Below are 21,170 nucleotides of genomic sequence, written 5' to 3' on the forward strand. Positions count from 1 at the left end.
TCCGTCAGTCTGTGGACCATATTGTGAAACACTTGTGGCCGCACCTCGGTTACTTTCAAAAGACTAGTAATTCTAATTGAAGTGACACGCGTTTTCAAGGATGTTTTGATGTTTCTAGTGACAAATTAACAAGATTTCTGCATTATTAACAGGAGAAACACTCTTGAGAATTCACTGATCATCTCTGTGGCCTTTGACGATAATTGTGGTGAGAGAGCAGAGCGTGTCTGAGTAAGGGTCTGTGTTGAGGGGAGGGAGTGACACTGGGAGAACTTCTGTTATAGTAATATTTCTAGATTGCAATGATTCTCAAACTGTGCCCCAAGACTGTCACCAAAGGCCTGACTTTTGAAGATACGTAGGTGTGTCTTCTTTTAGCAGGCCTCCATTACACTGACAGCTAGCTTGGCACGCCGTCACAGTCCAAGATGTATCCTTAGTGTGCCACTGAGCAGCACCACCATCAGAGGCAGAAGCAGCATCACCATCAGAGGAAGAAGAAGAAGAAGAAGAGGCAGCACCACCACCATCAGAGGAAGAAGAAGAAGCAGCACCACCACCACCATCAGAGGAAAAAGAAAAAGAAGAAGAAGCACCACCACCATCAGAGGAAGAAGAAGAAGGAGAAGAAGAAGAAACAAAAATAAAGAGGAAGAAGAAGCACCACCACCATTAGACGAAAAAAAAAAAAAAAAGCAGCAACAACACCACCACCACCACCATCAGAAGAAGAAACAGCAGCACTACCATCAGATGAAGAAGTGGCACCACCATTAGAAGAAGACGAAGACGAAGAAGAAGAAGAAGAAGAAGAAGATGAAGAAGAAGAAGAAGAAGAAGAAGAAGAAGAAGAAGAAGAAGAAGAAGAAGAAGGAGCACCACCGCCATCAGTGGAAGGAGCACCATCACCATAAGAGGAAAAAGAAGAAGATGAAGAAGAAGACGAAGAAGAAGAAGACGAAGACGAAGACGAGGAAGAGGAAGAAGAATGAGAAGCAGTATAATAATAATGATAATAATAATAATAATAATAATAATAATAATAATAATAATAATAATAATAATAATAATAAAAGGAAGAAGAAGCAGCATCAGAGGAACGCACACACCCTTGGCCTCCCCTGGTTCCCCTTCCCTCTCCTTAATCCCTCTCTCCTGCCGACTTTCCTCCCCGTCAGAAGCATGTGGAGAACAAGTGTTTATTCGGCTGCCAAAAGACGGTCACCAGCATTATTTCTTTGTGAACCATTTACTAGGACAAGTTTATACTGTATCTGAAAAAAAAACATATCAACCAATTATACAGTCAAGAGGGATATGGATATATCCATGAGGCAGAGGGGGGAATGGGATCGCTGATACTGCTACTAAGATGGCCCTGTTGGGTGTAAACATCACACAGCTTCCTCTCCTTCTCTCCATAGCAAGACGCCTCATCTCTCGTGTGAGCTAACCGTCCTGGGATAGTACACTCAGAGACGCCCTTCGTATCACTTCTATTGGCCAGTACCGCTAAGACTTCTCCTCACAGCCCTGGGTGACGAAACAGTCCCATGCTCTAGATGCAGCTCTCATCGTCTCGCTTGGACCACTCAAAAGCTACCCTGCATCGCCTGCGTCTAGTCTCCAATCCTCACTGTCCCTGGTGCTGGAACATACAGGAGACGATAGAACATTTCCTGGTGCAGTGGCCACACCGTGCTTCGCTACGCAGCCCTGCTTAGCCCTGGGGATCGTCACTGACAGTGTTGCCCTGTACATCCTACTGGCGGTGGCAGCGTTCATCCCTCACAACAGTCTGCAGTGGTCTTCCTTAACGAGACGGGACAGCTGACACGCCTGTGGTCGCATCATAGGACGTCACCAGGGCTCATGCATCACATTCTCACGGCCCTGAAGAAAGAAGGTTACTAGGATATTGGTGTTGGCTTGTGAAGTACGAGGGTGGCTATATAGTGACAGGATTGCGTGAATGAAGGACTGAGTTATGTGTCGGATATTATGAAAATAACCTTAGCTAGTAATTTACAGATTCGGTTTGTTTTTCAGCAAAATCTGACTCTTTCAAATCATGATCAACACAATGAAGGGATCAGCTGTGAAATTCATGAACTGAGTGAATCTAAACCTAACCTAACCAACCCCTAATGTGAAAATGCCAATGTTATCTCAATATTACGTGGTATGCAGAACAGACGGATACAAACAGGCAGGGTGTGTTAATGTTTTCTCAATTGTTCACTACCATGTGTGTTAGTTACCTAGTGTGTGAGGCATTATGGGAAGTTATGGAAATAACCATAGTGGACTGTACTGCAGACAGTGACTGTTTATTTCTTGGCAAAATGTGACACTTTCTCAAGTTACAAAATTGATGAATTAAATTAATCTGAAGCTAAGATGCTAATGAATTTTCAATATTTTCCGTTTTGTTTTCAGTCTTTCCTTTCCAAAGCTGCTTCACCATAACATGAGGAGTTTTGTTATTTTAGTCCAGGCTGCAGCATCCACTGCCGTTGCCTTTTTCTTTTGTAGAAAATTAAAATTGTGACTTTGTGATAAGGCTCCATGTTTCATACAACACTTCTCTTTCTTAATGCACAACAAGCTTGGGTGGAAGAGTAGAAAGGGAAAAACAGATACTTATTGCATACCTAACTGTACATTTTTGTTGTGGCAGATATATTCATCAAAGGCAAATTTTGAGTGGCAAGAACACATTGCAAGGCTGCAGCAGATGAAAGCAGGACTACTTGCTGTCCCTTATTCAATCAACTGAGACGTTACTGCTGCCGAACTCATCATGGGCAAGAAAAGAGACCGAGAGTACAAGGAGTCTGGTGACCGTGGAGACCCACATGCTGGTGGTAAGTGGATCTGCCTTAGTGAATCAAAGTTCTTGTCTCTCTATCTATATACCAGGCTGGCAGTCCCACACAGGGCAGCTCAGACATGGCACCACACACTCACACACATCATTCACACTCTTGACCCTGGCAGCCCTTGGTGGAAAGGGACAGTCTTGTGACCCACCATCCTACACCACAACAAAAACCCCCCTAATTCTTGCAAGAGTTGATAGCACAACTAAATTGAAATATTGTCACCTCATCTTGTATTGAGTGACCACTTAGGAACATTAGTTTTGAAAACATGGTATCAAATATTGATTATTGCTGGGTAAAGTATAAAGATGAGTGCATGTCACCTTCACTGATAAACTCTGGAACTCTCTGCCTGTTTCTGTGTTACCTTTCCAATGATGAACAAGTAAGATGACTCAGTAAAGGAAACTGTGGGTGAATGTGTGGTGCTTTGTCTGGGCCACCCCGGGCTGGGATTGCTGGCCCCAGGTGGGATTGCCAGCCTGATATATATATATATATATATATATATATATATATATATATATATATATATATATATATATATATATATATATATATATATATACAGATGAACTGTTTCAAGAGGAGTATCAAGGCATCCCTAGAACTAAATAGGCTTGTGTAAATTCTTATTTATTCTTGAGAGCAGTGAGTGATCAAGCCCTTTCTTGGAAGGATGTTGTGTGGGTGGGTGTGTGTGTGTATGTATGAAAGGATTGGAGAATGCAGAGATGAGGTGTAGGAAATCAGATAAGATTATTCTAAACTATGCATAATTTTGAATTGAGATGATTTTGTAGAGTTAAACTTTGTTTTCAGATGCAGTGATGGAGACTGTCAAGAAGCCAAAGAAACACAAACACAAAAAATCTTCCAAGAAAGAAGAAGTTGAGCGGATCATTAATGTGGAGGATGTGGAAGACATGGATATTTCTGTAGATGATGTGGAAGACTCCCCTTCACAGACTCTGAAACTGAAGATCAAAATTTCAGACTCATCACCTGACAAAATGTACCATGGCCAAAGTTTTTGTTTTTAAAATACTTCCAGGATAGTTTTCAAAGACCACAGATGATTAATCAGACTCTCATGGGTATCATTAGTGTAATTCCTTGGTTAAATTATCTGCTGAATCATGAAAACACTCTTGAAAACCCTAATAACTTCCAGAGCTTATTAAAAGTAGTCAAGATGAGGCAGGCACTGAAGCACTGAGTCAATTCCTCTCTAGTTGTACAAATCACATTGCAGGAATACACCCAAAGGAGTCAAGGTGAAGACTGAAAAAAGCAAAAGTTCCAGCAGCAGTAAGAAGAGCAGCAAGAAGAAGGATGGCAAGGGAGAGGATGACACAGACAGTGAAGAGGAGCGTTGGCTGGATGCCATTGAGTCTGGCAAGCTGGAGGAAGTAATGATGCGTGGGTGCTGCTCTGCTTGGCTTTAGTCAGGGTGTGAGAGGGTCAGGGATTGGTCTTTTCTTGTATGGATAGGACTCTGGATGTAAGTTGGGTTATATTATAGCTTGTGGTTTGTGAAGAAAATAGGAAAACTTAACATTGATGTATGGTCATTTTTCCTTCACTTTTGAAAGCTTTGGAGAAGTTCTGTGTTGTTCTTTGCATGGAGAGGAATCTGGATGTAAATGAGGTTTAGCTTGGTTAGGTTTGTGAAAAAAATAGGAGAACTTCAACATTAATATATGGCCTTTTTTCCCTTACATTTGCAAGCTTTAGCTGTGTTGTCCTTGAAATATTTTTTCCAGGATTCCTAAACAGCTTTACATTTTGAGAAAATTTATATTTATTGGAGCATCTGTATACATTGTGGATATTAAATTAGCAAAAATTAAATAGAATATAAGAAAGTAAAGGAAGCTGCAAGAAGCCATCAGGCTTACACATGGCAGTCCTTGTATGAAACATATCTACCAGTTTCCACTATCATCACCATCTATAAATTTGTCTTATCTTTTAAAGCTCCCTGATGACTTATTACTAACAAATTGATTACTGAGTCTATTCCATTCTCTATTTGTTCACTATTTGTGAACCAATTTCTTCCTATCCCTTTTTTAAATCTAACTTTTCAAGCTTGAACTTGTTATTTGATGGTAAAATTATATCCATAGGTTGATGATGAGCTAAAAAGAATGAAGAACCCCAGGCTGATGACAGCACGGCAGAGGGCCATGATGGAGAAGGAGAAGAAGAGTGACGGCACAGACGACACCTTCCCGGTCATACCAGCAGAGCCTCTTCTTTCCCTTCCCTCAGGTGAGCTGCATGCCACACAACATTTGCTACCATAGGAGGCCACACACACCCACCACCAGCTTGCCACCTATATGATATACTGCACATATTTGAACACACACTCTAATACTTGCCTTTCTCATATTGTAGGCTTTAAGGAGAAAGTTGTCACAAAGGAAATGCTGGCCAAGAAAGCAATTAAGACCCAGAAGAGGAGGGAGCAGGCTCAAGAGAAGAGAGAAGAAGATAAGGTGTGTGTTAAGTATGAGTTATGGGTCAGAAATGAGTAATAAATGTCAGAACAACATCACCTCACCAGTCTTTCTTCTTTATGGAGGCTTTGTTAGATTGGCTCAATGTAAGTTTTCCATATAAAGATGCAGAGATAATTGTTAATCAGTGGTTTGAGTTGTACCATGTTAAGCACTGAGTCTGATAGTGACTTTACATTGTGAGTGGCAAGGAAGTGACATGCTGTAGAGTGTAGAGAATAAGTCAAGTTAAAGGGTGTTACCAGTCTTGCTGTAATGGTGTGTTATAACCTCAGTGGTGATGGCATGGGAACTGTGAAGGATCCAGGAGAGGGAGAGAGGTTATCGACTGTAAAAGATATAAGTAAAACACAGGAGATAAAAAAAGGAATACATATGTTGGGTGAATCTTAAAAGTGAATGATAGAGAGTAAGTACTCTTGGTATACCAGAGTTGTCTGTTTACAGAAAAAAACAGTTGATCGTCTCCTCAAGAAACAAGACTCAAAGGTGGCAAAAATCAGTCGGATGAGGTCTTCCAAGAAAGCTATTCCCATGTTTTCCTACGTCAACAACCGAGACGGGGTGGGCCTCTCAGTGCCCACCTCTTACAGTTTCCCCATGGAGGTGCAGACTAAGAGGTATGGACACTGCAGCTTACTGTTGGGACTGAGATCAATGGATTTTGTAGTATTGTTTAGCCTGATTGTTTTTTAGGCAGCACCTGGAGACTGGAGGTGCTGCCTGAAAGCTGAGCAATACAGAAGAGCCACACACCCATCACTTGCTGCAGGGATCCAGAGTAAAGAGGGCCAGGTTGTCTGTGTGTGAATGACATCAGATAACTTAGCTTCTCCCTAGGTTTCTTTCCTGAACATGCCCTTTCTTGAAACTTGTTTATTTGGATCTCATGTGTCCATTTTGGAAATGCAATATGATATATACTGCATCCACTCACACAAACTGACACATCTTGGTATAGAACTTCTGTAACTGAACTGGATAGCCCACAATTTTCTCTCTGCCAATACACTGGTCACTGAATGATGAAGGGGAGGGCATGCTACAATTGTGGTTAATCTCCCCTCCAGGCAAACCCCTGTGGCAAGGCTGTGTGGGGCGCCAGGCTGCCACAACCCTCGGAAGTACAGCTGCTCCAAGACTGGCGTGTCCCTCTGCAGCTTGCAATGCTTCAAGGCCAACCTGGCTTCCCACAAGATGTTGGTGGAGGCAGTTTAGCAGTACAGTTTCTCATTTCTGCCATTATTTTCACTATCTTCATAATCATCATCATTGTTATCATCATCACCACAACCATCATTACATCATTGTCATTGTCACACCTTATCATGGTCGTTGTACCTGTGTCCCTGCAGTGGCCAGGAAGCAAAGGAGACTCACATGTGGCATCAGTCTGACTGTAGGGAAGTGGTGAAAGAAGATAAAGAAGTGCCCTGGTAGCAAAGGATTCAGATGACAAGAAAGAAAACAAGGGAGGCTCATTTGCTCCACCCATCTGAGACAGTTGTGTTATTATGAGTCAGTGGTGATTTATTCTCTTAAATTATCTAAACATCATTTTTTAAAGTAAATATTGAATGAAAGATTTATTTGTCAGAGATCATTTTTATGATTTTTTTCACTATCATTTTATTTAACACTGAGCTCATATATTTAACACTGATCCCACATTATTTAACACTGATCCCACATTATTTAACACAGGCCACATTATTTAACACTGAGCTCATATTTTTTAACACTGAATCTACATTATTTAACACTGATTCCACATTATTTAAGACTGAGCTCACATTATTTAACACTGAGCTCACACATTACAGATAAAGTTGTCAGTAGGAAAGGCATCATTATCTTACCTCAGTGTTTTCTGTCTTGGATGTATATAATTTTTGCCTAGTGACTTGTAAAACTAGATGCTTTTTTGTATTGATAGTTATTGGGATCTGTGTAAAAAGTGAATTTTGTAGTATTGTTTAGCTTGTTTGGTTTTTAGGCAGCACCTGGAAATTTGAGGTGTCTTTTAAAAGCTGAAGGATGCAAGTCGCACACCCCACCACTCCACTTGTAAGGGAGCCAGAGTAAAGAAGGCCAGGTTATCACTGGGTGTGAATCCAGTAATTTAACTTTTCTCTTTAGATTTATTTCCCAAATGTGCCCTTTCTTAAAACTTGTATTTATTTGGATCTTGTGTGTCCATTTTGGAAATACAGTGTGATATATACTGCACATATTAATTATTATAACCTTTAGTATAAGTTCCTTTGTGTGTTTATAATTAAGTTCCACATGTTTGTATCATAAGTGTGTATTGAAGTGGAAGTCATGCTGCCAGCTCCTCATATTAAGATTTTCTATTCTATTCTATTAGTCTCCTCACTCTGTCCCTTTAAGTGATCTTTGACACACACAGCAGCATATATGTGGCATCCTGGTGGTGCACTGGTTAACACCCTTGGCTCAACATCAGGAGATCCCAAGTTCAGTATTTGGTTGGGTAGAAAGAATTTGGAGTGGCTTCCTATCACACAGTAGCCTGCTTTCACCTGGCAGAGAATATATACAAGTTTAAGTCAGAGAACTGTGACCTTGCAACCTGGGAAGTGAGTGGTCCCAGAAGAACAGAAAGCTAACAGTCTTGTCCTCTGTGTGAATGTGAAAGCTTACCATGTAGATAAAAAATTTCTCAGCTACACACCGAGAAGTAAACTGGTGAAGGTATAAGGATAAAAAAGTAAAGGATGAGTACCATAGATGATAAACCAAATGACCGGAATCCAAAAAGAGCTCTTTCTCCCAACTGATTTAATCTGTAGTTTGCTTTTTAGATTATTCAAGATAAAAACTGATAGCAAGAGTCTTATCTCCCATTTTCACTATCAGACAGTAGGTCATCACATGCTAGTAACTCGATTGCTTATTGATGGAATGTGTAATATTCACATGTGATCTGTCACTACTGCCTCAGCCAACTGTCTGCATTGGACAACAATGAGGTCATCTCTTCTTGTCACTGTCGTTGTTGCAGTTTTGGTGACACTGGCTGTCCTCGTCATCAGTTTAGTGTGTAAGTCCACAATACTTGAAAAAGTCAAAGGAAATTGTTAAATAAAAGATGGATTGCTTAGGTAGTTTTCATTAATTCAACAAAGAGGAGACAGGATTTGCCTCTCCTTGCAGTGACGCTGAGTGATGAGCCAGAGCCACCCTCAACCTATGAGCACTACAGGCAACACATCATTGACAACATAAATACAAACAACATTAACGCCAGCTTACGGTTAGTTGTTCATTTTCTTGATAAGAAAAGCAGATTAGTCAAAGGATCAGTTGTTCATTTTTTTGACGAGGAAAGTTCATTAGTCAAAGGATCAGTTGTTTACTATTATTATTGTTATTATTATTATTACTATTATTATTATTATTATTATTATTATTATTATTATTATTATTATTATTATTATTATCATTGTTATTATTATATTTTATTTATTTATTTATTTATTTATTTATTTATTTATATTTTTTTCAAGAAGGAAAGTCAGTTAGTGAAAGCATCAACATTTTCCCCTTCCCCCAGCACATGACAGATTCTCCTTCACCCTGCACACAGTCATGACATATTCCCTTCCCTGACCCCACATGACAGGTGCCCCACTTCCTGCCATCCCCACACGACAAGTGCTTCCCCTTTCTTCCCAATAACTTATGACAATCACTGAAGCAGAAGAGCATAAGAAAGAAGGGGAAGCTGCAAGAAGTCATTAGGCCTACATGTGGCAGTCCTTGCATGAAACGTATCTTATTTTGTTGCTTTTACCTTTTGTTTTAACATTGCTAGTATATTTATGGTTTTATATTTTGGTGCCATATTACCTTAGTTGTTGCAGCGTCACTCAAGAAATTTTTTATTCACTGCACTTTATCTGGTGGATAAATATGCAAATAAGTGATAAAAAATGTATGTGTGGATCCAACAAAGGGCTTTGACAGAGTGGGACAAGATAAACAAGAAACACAAATAACAAGTAAGTGAATTATGGGATGAAATATTGGATAAAGCAAAGTCTGAATATCATACCCCTTTAGAACATCATGGAAACAGAGAAAGTGATCTAAAGGCAGAATGGAATGGCTGTCGGAATCGAGGTTACACTCTGGATTCAACACGGCTCTGACATGTTAGCAATCAGATCACACAAACAACAAGATTTAGATTAATGTTGACTGCCCTTCCATTACTCTCACTACATAAACCTAATGTTGCATCCCTGCTGGCCATATTGGTGCATCAGCAATTAGACTACACACAGGTACTAAGGTTAGGTTAGGTTAGCAGTCAGACCACACACAAACACCAAGATTTAGGTTAATGTTGACTGTTCCTTCACTGCATAAACCCAACACTGCACTTGTTACCAGCCGGATTGACATTAGAAATTGAACCGTTAACAAACACCATATTAGGTTAGGTTAGGTTACTACATAAACCCAACACTGCACTCTTGCCAGCCAGATCAACATTAGAAACTGGACCATAAACAAACACCAAGACTCGGGTTAATATTAGGTTAGGTTATGTTAACATAAACAAACACCAAGACTCAGGTTAATATTAGGTTAGGTTCAGTTAGGTTACTATATAAACCCAACACTGCACTCTTACCATTCAGATTCTTCACCCTTGAGCCACATCCTGCTGGGTCGCCTGGGGATGAGCACCTGGCCCAGTACATTCACACCACCTGGGGCATGCATGGACTCAAGACACAGCTGATCAAGTATGAGCTTTTCCTCGCCACTGCTAATGCCAACATGCCAAATAAGGTCAGTCTTCCAGGCTGACGTTGGAGGAAATGTGGGAGTGTGGTGATATATGTGACTTGAATTGTGTGATTGGAAAGTCATGGATGGAAGTTTAATGAGTCATAATGTGTCATGTTTATTTTTACTATACTTGACGATGTTTTTCCTTTAACTTCAAGTCCTCTGATTTGGTCGAACTCCCTTAATTGTCAGATTTTGTTAGGAGAGTTTCAGCAGATTTGTCTATTTACCTACATACCAGCCCAGCAATCTCACATGAGGTGGCAAACACACACACACACACACACATGCAATTAACACCTTTTTCCTTTAATTTCAAGTCCTTTAATCTGGTAATTTTGTTAGGAGGCCTTTAGCAGATCTATCTACATACCTATCTATACAACAGGCCAGTGATCCCACATGAGGTGGCCCAGACAAAGCACCACACACACACACACACACACACACACACACACACACACACACACACACACACACACACACACACACACACACACACACACAGACACACACACACACACACACATACATACACACCATTCACACTCTTAGACTCGTCACCCCTTGGTGGAAAGGGACAGTCTCATGTACCACCGTACTACACCTCACGTCAGGCATACTCGTAACACAGCTGGCCAGGTACATCCACAGCAAGGTCTGGTAACATACACTGGTTCATCCCTGCCCCTTCATAATGAGATCAGAGGACTTAAAATTAAGGACAAATGTTTAAGATAGTGGAGGTGTGAGTGTTGCTAATTGCTGAGTTTAATTCTTCAGCATAACAAGGATGTGAATCAGACACACATTCTCAACAGATGAAGATTATGTTTTGACGTCACATTCCTAGAAGTGTTCTGTTATTTATAGCATTATAGATGATCATGAAAACAAAGAAATTTGATTCATAACTCATGCCGATCTTATCAACATTCGCTATATTTTTCCCAGGTGATCTTGAATGGTACAGACGGAGAGACCTTTGAGTCCACACCAATCCAGCCTGCTGTGGATGTCCCACCAAGTGGTCAGCAGGACATCTACTCCTTCAATAGTTTCTGTGGCGTGGGAGCTGCTCAGGTTGGAAGAGGAGGCACAATATTTGGATACAAATATAAAGATACTTTAGGTGGGGAAGGTGCAGAAATTCTGCATCCAGCAGTGTTTTACTATTTTAAAAACTAAATAACCAACATATGAGGTATTATAGGCCTGGTTGGGAATGAAGGGACAGCACTGCCATGTAAGGAATTCCTGCATCTGCTCAACCTAAAATATCTTCATATTTGCATCCCAGTATAGTAAACAGGAGATGAGAAGAAGAAGCAGCAGAACTACATATATAACAGGGCAAATTCTTGTACGTACATAATGCTATTCTAACCAGCTGCTATTTTCATTTCTTTCCTGTACTATTTTTTTTTCTTCTTCCCCGTCAACAGAGTTCATCAGTCGTCTATGCTAACTATGGAAGGGATGAGGACTTTCACCACCTCAGTGAACACAACATTACCATCAAGAACTCCATTGTCTTCATACGCTATGGCAAGCTCTTCAGGGGAGACAAGGTAACAACACTCTCAGCATGAAGAGAAAGACATAAACTCCTCTTTTTGAAAATAATTTGCAGATTGATTTTTCTCCTTTCCACCAGAGGCTGATGGGGTTTAGAGTGTAACTGACATGTGTGTCAATGTGTGGTGCCTTGTCTTGACCATCTGTGTGGGATTACTGGTCTGGTATATGGAGAGATAGATAGATAGTTTTTTTTTTCCCAGATTTGAAAGAATAATACTTTAATTTTTTCAGTCAATCATGGTTACTTGATTTATGGAAGATGTTGTGAGTAGATATGTTTAGAATGTGGAGTTAAAGTCTTGACACTTAAATTTACATTGCTTAGAGCAACATAAGTTAATTAAGAGGGGACCTGATAGAAGTCTTTGAGTGGTATAGGGGTTATAACAAGGGTGACATAAGCACAATTCTCAGTATTAGGAATCAGGAAAAATAATTGGTTCAAGATTGAAAAATTTAGATTCAGGAAAGAGATCAGAAGGAAATGGTTCTCAAATAGAGTGGTAGATGAATGGAATGGACTCAGTGATCAGGTTATTAGAGTCATTAGGGAGCTTTAAAAGAAGATAAGACAAATCTATGGATGGAGATGATAGGTGAAAATATGTAGGTATGTCTCATAGAGGGACTGGCACATGTAGGCCTGATGGCTTCTTGCAGCTTCCCTTATTTTCTTATGTCCTTCTGTTCTTATAATTAGTCTCATGTCAGGAGGAATAAGGTAATTGGTCTCTGATACGTGAAGCAGAAAAAGCCATACAGGGAGATGCTGGTGCTTATTTGAATAAAATGTCATTTTCTTAATTCTTAAAATACTCTAATGGCTACACACCATCCATCTTGAGGATTACTTTGTGCCCTGAGATCAGCCTAGTGAGCCATTCATTATAGTTATTCAAGGAAAAATATGCTAAACAGTTTATTGTCCCAGCCACAGAATATGTGTAGGCTTTGTGTTCATAAGTGATTCAGGATTCCAACAAGACCGTTTTCAAGTACTACATACATGACTGGTTGGGTTCTCATGGCTGTTTTTCCCATTGACAATGTAGAAAGCTTGTTAAACCATCACTAAATTCATGAAAACACCCAGGAAAACACCAACAATGACAGCTTATTGGCTGTCAGGATAAAATATGGAAGCATTTTTGTCATGTAAGAGGCACTGGTCTAGAGAGAAAAAAAAAAAAGGCCCACTAAGGTGCCAGTGCTGAAAGAAAAGTCAAAAGAATCACCTAAAATTGGAGGATAAGTGTTCAGAAACCTCCCTCTTGGAACACCTCAAGTTATTGGAAGGAGAAAATACAGAAGCAAGGAGGGAGTTCCAGAGCTTACCAGAGAAAGGGATGAATGATTGAAAATGCTGTTTAATTCTTGCATTAGAGAGATGGAAAGAATAGGAGTAAGAGAAAGAAGAAAGTGTTGTGCAGTGATGTCATGGGAGGGGAGGCATACATTTGGCAAAATTTTTTGAATATGGCCTAACATAACTCAAGTCTCAATCAGAAAACACCTCTCCTGCAGGTGAGGTTTGCTGAGTCCCGAGGTGCTGCAGCTGTTGTTCTGTACACTGACCCTGCTGATGCTGCTCCACTGGGACCCCTGCACACCTACCCCTCCACTGTGTTTGCCCCACCTGGTGCCACACAGCTGGGCTCCCTTAAGTTGCAGGGAGACCTCCTCACTCCAGGCTACCCTGCTGTAGGTAGGAACACCAAAACAACACAGTCCTCATGCAGTAGCCAGAAGTATAAAGGCTCTAATAATTATCCTTGGGCCTGATGATTGTCTGGTCCTGGTGTCTATGGTGCAGTTTGTATCTCAGTGGCAGGGGTACAGTCTGGGCAGTCTTTGGACAGGAAAACTTTAAACTGGCATGAGCTTGAGTGATGAAAATGCAAAGCTGTTTGGAGACTGGTACCTGTGTGGGCTTTTTTTCTTTTTCTTTGTTGGTGTAGGCCAGTGTTGGTCAATCTGTTTGGGTGGGGCCCACATTAGATGGTCAGTGTGTGGTGAGGGCCTCTTATTGCCTATAATGTGAATATGCTTAGTAGTTAATCTGTTACACGTCATTGTGCTTCCCATGATGGTGTGCAACCTCTGTGATCACAAGACGTCAACTGACTGTCACTGTCAACAAGTGAGTCACATCAGCAAGATAAGTGTGGCTTGCCAGCCAGCACTCCTGCTGCTGTGAGTATAGCCTTGAGCCATTGTACTAGGCCAACTAGACACAGCAGATGTGCAGCAGCCTACTCGTCGTTATAATACCTAATTATGATATAAAGTTTACCTACAATTTTAGTGATATGCAGTAGTAGCAATTATAATATCATTTATATTGCTACATATCATAAAAAATTAAATGTGAACACTAAATAAATAGTATTATGACATAGCTTATATAGTGACAAGAATGGTATTTTCTCATTACTTGCTGAGGGCTGCAGTAAATACTGGGTTGAGTATCCCTGCTGTAGCCCAGTGTCCCTCTTATAAAAAAAAAGTGCATGTATTGTTTTGTTCCCTCAGAATCGGCCTTTCGTCTGCCAGAGTCAGAAGCAGACCTGTTCTCCATCCCTGTCCAGCCGATGGGCTATGGCGATGCTTGGCACTTCCTCAGGTGACTGTTTTGTCTCTTGTGTGATGGTTAATGTGTGTGTTTAGGCCTACCTGTTCTTAAGTACTTCAGGCTTCCATTATGACTGTTTTTGGGTGCCACTGAGATGATTGGGTAATTTTGCCACTGACAATGTAGAATCCGTGTCAATCTATCACTAAATTCATGAAAGCATCCAGGTAAATGCTAATAATCTTGTAGCCTCCCAGAGGCAGCTGAAGGATTTTAGACCCACACAGTGATGTGAATCGTTTATTGCATTCAGTCAAACCTGAAGACATACATAATAAACATAAGACATGCATGGCACTACTAGCTGTTACATACTGTATCAATGTAATGTATCACTAATTATGCATTATGCTAATTAGGGAAATCAATCCCTCGTAGTACAGATGTGGAACTCACGTGTTTGGGGTCTTAAGGAGGCCTGTCACCAAGCAACACCTTTGTCTGTACTGTAGAGGTCCGATCTTTCCTGGAGTAGCCACACCCTAACTCGGTGGCGGTACAAAGGAATCCGTCCCTCCAGGCTTCGTTCCTGCTGGCCCTCGGCGCCTCACGCCTGCCCGTTTTACCCAATAGCAATAGTTCTTGGGTGACTCATTCCTCTATGGAGATCCCTCTGTGTCTTATCTACCCTTTGTGCCATGTCACCAACTCTATCACGTAAACACGACCCTCACTACCTCTCTACAGCTAAGCTCTCCACAGCTAGTCCTTCTCACACAACTTCACTACTGCAATTAACTACTATAATGAATTTAGTTTCCTTAATCTCTATGCTAATTAACTTAGCTTCCTTAGTGTTTTACATGCCTCATATTAGTCTCTCACTGCCAGCCTCACAGGACCTTGTGAGGCGGCACAGCTGGCGATTACACTCTCTTCATTTACTTAACCTTCAGCACTGGAGCTTAAGACACTACTAACTTATTACACTAGTTCACACCAACTCTCATAATACAGATCTCATAATACAGAACATGTTATGTAGCATACATTTGTTTGTTCTTCCATCATTACTTCCGTAATACTTCCATAACTGCCAGCATCACTGGTGGCGGTAACAAACCTCTAGAGTTTGCTTCTCAGTCTTTATTCATTAGATTGCAGGAAGGGAAGGTGTTGACATCACTCAGAAATGAAGAACATGTTGAGGAGATGAAGGTTCCTGAGTTTATCAATTAGTGCTGCACATTTGTAACATCTCACTGCAAGACTGGCTTAGGATGGGCATCAGTGAACACCTCCAGATGTGAAATGACTAGTGTTTAGAGTACAAATAGTATTCTTTAATGTAATGCCATCAATGCACATGTAAAACAACTTTCCAGTGTAGAAGAAATCATAATGTCGAATGTTTAATATTTTTTCCAAGCCTTCTGGAGGGGGAGGAGGCCCCATCTACGTGGCAGGGTGGCCTGAATCTCACCTACCACCTGGGGCCGGAGCTGGCGGGTGGGGCACAGGTGACAGTGGTGGTGAATGACCAGCACCACCGCAAGACTGTGTACAATGTGCTTGGTGTCATTGAGGGCCAAGAGGAGCCAGGTGAGGGGAGCATCATGTACCACCAAACACCCTTTATTGCACAACCAATACATACATACACACACACACCAAGGCTGTCTCTCCCAAAAACGGGTAGCCAAGACAAGGCAAACAACTTTCACATTTACACTCATTCACCACTCTCTCAGCACCTTGGCCCCGGATGGAGAAGAGAAAGAAAGTACCCTTGTCCTCAATTTATGGGGATCTGCCGCACAGCTTGGACCAAACAGTCCAGGCAAAATTCTATCAGTAATCAGGATACTACAGAAAATAATGAACTCACGCTTGAAAAAAGTTAAATTTGAAAAAGAGATAGGAAAGAATTGGTTCTCAAATTGAGTGCTAGAGGAACAGAACAAACTCAGTAATCAGGTTGTTAGTGCTGAGTCATTAGGGAGCTTTAAAAGAAGATTATACAGATTTATGGATGGGGATAAGAGGTGGAAATAGGTAGGCATGTTACACACAGGGACTGCCATGTGTAGGCCTGATGGGTTCTTGTAGCTTACCTTATTTTCTTATGTTCTTATGTTCTAAACTATATGGCATGACTAATACTTTCATTTATTCCTAATGCATATATATCTACACATCCTTAGCCACTCTCTCTCTCTCTCTTTTTCTCTCTCTCTCTCCAGACCGTTATGTCGTTGTGGGGAACCATTATGATGCGTGGACCTATGGAGGCGTGGACCCATCATCTGCCACTGCAGTTGTGATGGAGCTGGTGCGGATGTTTGGGGAGATGCACTCCAGTGGGTGGCGGCCTTGGAGGTCAGTGATGAGTGGTGATGGGTGATAGAGTGATGGTTTTTTGTGATGGGGTGATGTGGTGATAGAGTCTTGGTGATGGGGTCTTGGTGGTGGGTGTTGGTGATGAATCTTGGTTATTGGGTGATGGGTTTTGTTGATGGGCTGATGGGTCTTGGTGACTTGAGAGCTTTATTGCAAGGAATGAAAGTAAAAAAAGAAACACTTTTGGAAAAACTAACCTGGTATAAGAAATGCATCAAAACAAACAAATAAACAAAAAAACAAACAAACAAAAACTGATGTTCTATTTTGACAACAGAAAAAAAACAATAATCCTCAGGCAAAGAAAAAAAGAAAAAAAAGACACAAGGCACAGTTTATTCACATTTTCATCACTCAGGCATATATCAGATTAAATTTTTCTCAGCAGTACCAAAAAAAGAGAAGAATGGGATGGGAGTAAATGCGTAAGTAATTCCTTTCCCTACACAGGACTATGGTATTCTGTAGCTGGGCGGCAGAGGAGTACGGAGTGATGGGGTCGACTGAGTTTGCCGAGCAGTTTTCAACAATTCTGAAAGACCGTGCTGTGGTGTATCTCAACTTAGACATGGTGATGGATGGTGAGCAGAGAGAGAGAGAGAGAGAGAGAGAGAGAGAGAGAGAGAGAGAGAGAGAGAGAGAGAGAGAGAGAGAGAGAGAGAGAGAGAGAGAGAGAGAGAGAGAGAGAGAGAGAGAGAGAGAGAGAGAGAGACCTGAGACAAAAAACAGAATATAGAAATCTAGTCCATATACTGGTAAAGGACTTGAGATTAGAGGATCCAACAAACCACCAACATATATAAACTTTTCACTGCCTTTATAGCCTACAGAGACTCAACACTAAACTCCCTGTAGATAATAACATGCCCTTCTTCTTGGCAGGATGACTTGGTGACCACTGACTCTTTGCCTTTGACAGGAGAACATGGCCAGGATTCACAAGAGCATTTAAAGACCTTACCTGGCAAATGCTATATGGGAATGCAGTCAAGTAAATCAAGGTATTCTTTTGTCCCTCCCTCAGGCAATTACTCCTTCAGGGCCATGGGAGTGCCAATGCTGCATGATGTCGCCTTTGAAATGGCCAAGTTGGTGCCAAACCCTGACCCGGCTGAGGTGGCCCAGGGCAGAGACAGCATCTATGACACCTGGCTGCATCGTTACCCTGCTGAGCCTTCAGGTGATTCTGCTCCTCGCCCTATGGTAGCTCCTCTCGGCACTGGCAGTGACTTCCGAGCCTTCCTGTTCAACTTAGGGATCCCCAGCATGGACATGGTCTTCACCTCAGCCCCGGTAAGGTGGGAGTTCTTTTTTTATTTATTTATTTATTTTCATTGTCATTATTATTATTATTATTATTATTATTATTATTATTATTATTATTATTATTATGTAAGAGTGGCACTTTCAAGAGGGAGGTTTCAAAACACTTGGCTTTTATGACACTTGACTTTTCTTTTGGGACTGGGACCTCAGTGGGCCTACTTATTTTACTCTTTTGTTGCCCTTGGCCAGTGCCTCTCTTACATCAGAAAAAAAAAAAAAAAAAAAAAACTGGTCTAGGGAAAAAAAAATCTGTACCAATGTGCCATTTCCTGTTTGTGGAATGTGTCAATACTTTGGCTTTATAAGTATAGTGTAGCTGATTTTTGCTGCATGAAGTAAATCAACAAGTATAGGATGAATATGATATCAATAGATATAAATGTAAACTGTGGAATTTCCTCCCTGCCTGTCTGCTTCTGTATTTCCTCCTACCTTTGTCCTGAACTGTTTTAAGAGTGAAGTTTCAAAACACTTACTCTCAGATTTTTGGATGATCCTTTTGACTGCATATTTTGGGGACTGGCACCTTCACTCTCTTTTTTCAGTTATTTTTAATTTTTTTTATATCCCTGGTCGGAACACCCTCTTACACACACACACACACACACACACACACACACACACACACACACACACAGATAAGTAAAAAAAGAACGAATAAAAACCTACTTCTAAATGTGTAAGTTGTGGGGGTTGTGATGTAAAGTGTTGTCCTTGGTGGTGTTGCTGCTGTGAACACTGGTGGTGGTGTGTTGCAGGGGGAAGCAGGTCTGCCTCTGTACCACACAGCGTACGAGACCTACTTCCTGACTACCAGCCTGATGGACCAAGGCCTGCTGTACCACCAAGCCTCTGCCAGGTGGGTCACTGCTGCGACCTCTTTCTTTTGGTACCAGGTCACTGTAACACTTTTAGGTCACTGTAATGCTCTCTTAGGTCACTGAAACACTCTCTTAGGTCACTGTAATGCTCTCTTAGGTCACTGTAACTCTCTTAGGTCACTGTAACACTCTTAGGTCACTCATACTGTCATAGGTCACTGCCACTCTTTCTTTTGTCTATTCTTGTTCTATTTTTCTTTGTGTTTTCTCTTTTTCCCCATTCTCTTATCTATTCTTGCTGTATTTTTTCTTTCCATTTTTTTCCCACATTTTCCTCTTTTTTTTTTTGTCCATCTTGATCTTTCTATTCTAGTTTTCTTTTCCTCTCGAACTACCATCTAGTCAGAGAGAGAGAGAGAGAGGAGAGAGAGAGAGAGAGAGAGAGAGAGAGAGATTTTTTCAAAGCTATATAATTATATTCGCATAACAGGATGCTTGGTCTGCTGGCTCACGAGTTCTCCACACAGCCCGTCCTCCCTTACAATGTGTCCACCTACACCGACTTCATCAGTGCCTCGTGGGGGGACCTCTCCCTCTCCCATGGATCTCAGCTGGCACACTTCAATGTCAGCACAGGTAAGGGGCAAGAAATAACACTCCATTGCTGCTGCTTATGATGTACTGTGGCTTGTGTATTGAAACTGACATTATGGTGGTCTTCATTAAGATAGACCAACATGAATAGACAGTTTTGCAAGGAATAACACACCTATTGCTGCCGGGTGCTTATGATGTCTGGGCTTGTCTGTTGAAACCATTAGGCATTATGGCAGTTTTCACTTTCATAGTATGTAATAGTATTGCTTAGCTAGTAGAAATCAAGCACTAACACACTCTAACATGGATTGATAGTTTTGCGAGTGGTTATGTCTCTGTAGAGCATCAGAGACACAAAGAAATTCATCTGAAGGTTGAAATATGTTTCTAGGCAAGGGAGGTGTTGTGCCAGGATTAGAACCCTTAGGACAGAGGTTTAAAGTGCAGTGTTTTAGATTATGTACCATGACATTAGGCACACCAAGATTATTTTTTATGTCTTCACACCCACAGTTTGACTATTTACAGTATTATTTCAGTCCTTCAGCATGTTCATCTCCTCCATTTCCTCTGAACGCACTAAATGATTGTTGCTTCCATTTCTTCTTTGCCTGCCTCCCTTTCATCTTCCCTGTGGTGCTGCATAACCATTGAATTAGTTTTCAAATAGAGTGGTAGGTGAATGGAATGGACTCAGTAATCAGGTTGTTGGTGTTGAGTCATTAGGGAACTTTAAAAGACAATTAGATGGATTTATGATAGGTGGAAATAGATAGGTGTGTTTCATACAGAGACTGCCATGTGTAGGCCTGATGGCTTCTTGCAGCTTCCCTTAAATTTTCTAATGTTCTTCTGTATAGCAGATTTAAATTGCAGTTTTTGCCACTCACTTTCTTCCACCAGTCACTACTATGCTACAGTGTTGTCTCTCGTTCTCCCCAACACAGATGCACTGGAAGCTGCCCTGGAGGAGCTGGTGTCTGCTGGGAAGGCCTTTCAAGAGAGACGTCCTTCCCCCACTGATGCTGAGTGAGTATAATATAGAATCCTTGGTCAAGCCTGTCTGCTGCTGCTGCTTCTCCCACTGTCCTTCTCGTGTCTCGTCTGTGTGTGTCGCTTAATCACACATATGGAGTATTTTCTAATTTTGGCTTCACATTTTGCTTACCTGTGAAAATTTTAGGTTTATGCATTTTATTTAACTTTTTCGTCATTTTTAAAAAATCTATTTTTGTTATTCAGTTTCTTTCTTACACACACACACACACACACACACACACACACACACACACACACCTGAAGAGTATACTTATGAATGTTCTTGCCTTATCATATATCTTAATAATACACATTGGTTAAATATACAATACTTTACTACTATATTTCCTCACATTCTTTACTCATTTGTATCATGTGTAGTTTTTTAAAGGAATCACATACTGTCTATATATGTATACCAGAGATAGAAAAAAAAAAAAAAAAAAAAAATATATATATATATATATATATATATATATATATATATATATATATATATATATATATATATATATATATATATATATATATATATATATATATATATATATATATATATATATATATATATATATATATATATATATATGTAATT

The 21,170-nt window shown here is 40.7% G+C and overlaps 2 protein-coding genes across 3 annotated transcripts in view; both read left to right on the forward strand.

Annotated features, from left to right (window-relative positions):
* Positions 1–1,555: 1,555 nt before the first annotated feature.
* Positions 1,556–7,642, forward strand: LOC135103820 (INO80 complex subunit B-like). Of its 2 annotated transcripts, none has more exons than XM_064010620.1 (8): positions 1,556–1,906; positions 2,681–2,867; positions 3,708–3,900; positions 4,141–4,297; positions 5,018–5,162; positions 5,292–5,392; positions 5,861–6,033; positions 6,484–7,642. In XM_064010620.1, exons 2-8 carry the CDS (start codon positions 2,804–2,806, stop codon positions 6,629–6,631), a joined length of 981 nt encoding a protein of 326 aa, XP_063866690.1. In that variant the 5' UTR covers positions 1,556–1,906; positions 2,681–2,803; the 3' UTR covers positions 6,632–7,642. The 2 variants fall into 2 exon arrangements, with proteins under 2 accessions (XP_063866690.1, XP_063866691.1); XM_064010621.1 differs by lacking the exon at positions 1,556–1,906 and adding an exon at positions 2,050–2,214.
* Positions 7,643–8,295: 653 nt separating this feature from the next.
* LOC135103819 (putative N-acetylated-alpha-linked acidic dipeptidase) overlaps positions 8,296–21,170 on the forward strand; it is a 13,840-nt gene continuing 965 nt past the window's right edge. The window contains exons 1-14 of the mRNA XM_064010619.1: positions 8,296–8,480; positions 8,594–8,693; positions 10,087–10,240; positions 11,195–11,323; positions 11,686–11,811; positions 13,346–13,526; positions 14,354–14,444; positions 15,823–15,995; positions 16,637–16,772; positions 17,244–17,374; positions 17,818–18,086; positions 18,878–18,978; positions 19,431–19,576; positions 20,485–20,566. Of these exons, the coding sequence (XP_063866689.1) occupies positions 8,405–8,480; positions 8,594–8,693; positions 10,087–10,240; positions 11,195–11,323; positions 11,686–11,811; positions 13,346–13,526; positions 14,354–14,444; positions 15,823–15,995; positions 16,637–16,772; positions 17,244–17,374; positions 17,818–18,086; positions 18,878–18,978; positions 19,431–19,576; positions 20,485–20,566 (1,895 nt within the window). The 5' untranslated portion in view covers positions 8,296–8,404. The remainder of the gene's footprint in view (positions 8,481–8,593; positions 8,694–10,086; positions 10,241–11,194; positions 11,324–11,685; positions 11,812–13,345; positions 13,527–14,353; positions 14,445–15,822; positions 15,996–16,636; positions 16,773–17,243; positions 17,375–17,817; positions 18,087–18,877; positions 18,979–19,430; positions 19,577–20,484; positions 20,567–21,170) is intronic.

The sequence above is a fragment of the Scylla paramamosain genome, chromosome 9 (assembly GCF_035594125.1).
Source record: "Scylla paramamosain isolate STU-SP2022 chromosome 9, ASM3559412v1, whole genome shotgun sequence".
Classification (NCBI taxonomy): domain Eukaryota; kingdom Metazoa; phylum Arthropoda; class Malacostraca; order Decapoda; family Portunidae; genus Scylla; species Scylla paramamosain.

Excerpts from the sequence above, each read along its gene's own strand:
- LOC135103820 (XM_064010620.1), top strand. The coding sequence starts at position 2,804 with ATGGGCAAGAAAAGAGACCGAGAGTACAAGGAGTCTGGTGACCGTGGA. Across the intron at positions 2,868-3,707 it reads TGGAGACCCACATGCTGGTG|ATGCAGTGATGGAGACTGTC; the intron begins GTAAGTGGATCT and ends CTTTGTTTTCAG. Across the intron at positions 5,393-5,860 it reads AGAAGAGAGAAGAAGATAAG|AAAAAAACAGTTGATCGTCT; the intron begins GTGTGTGTTAAG and ends GTCTGTTTACAG.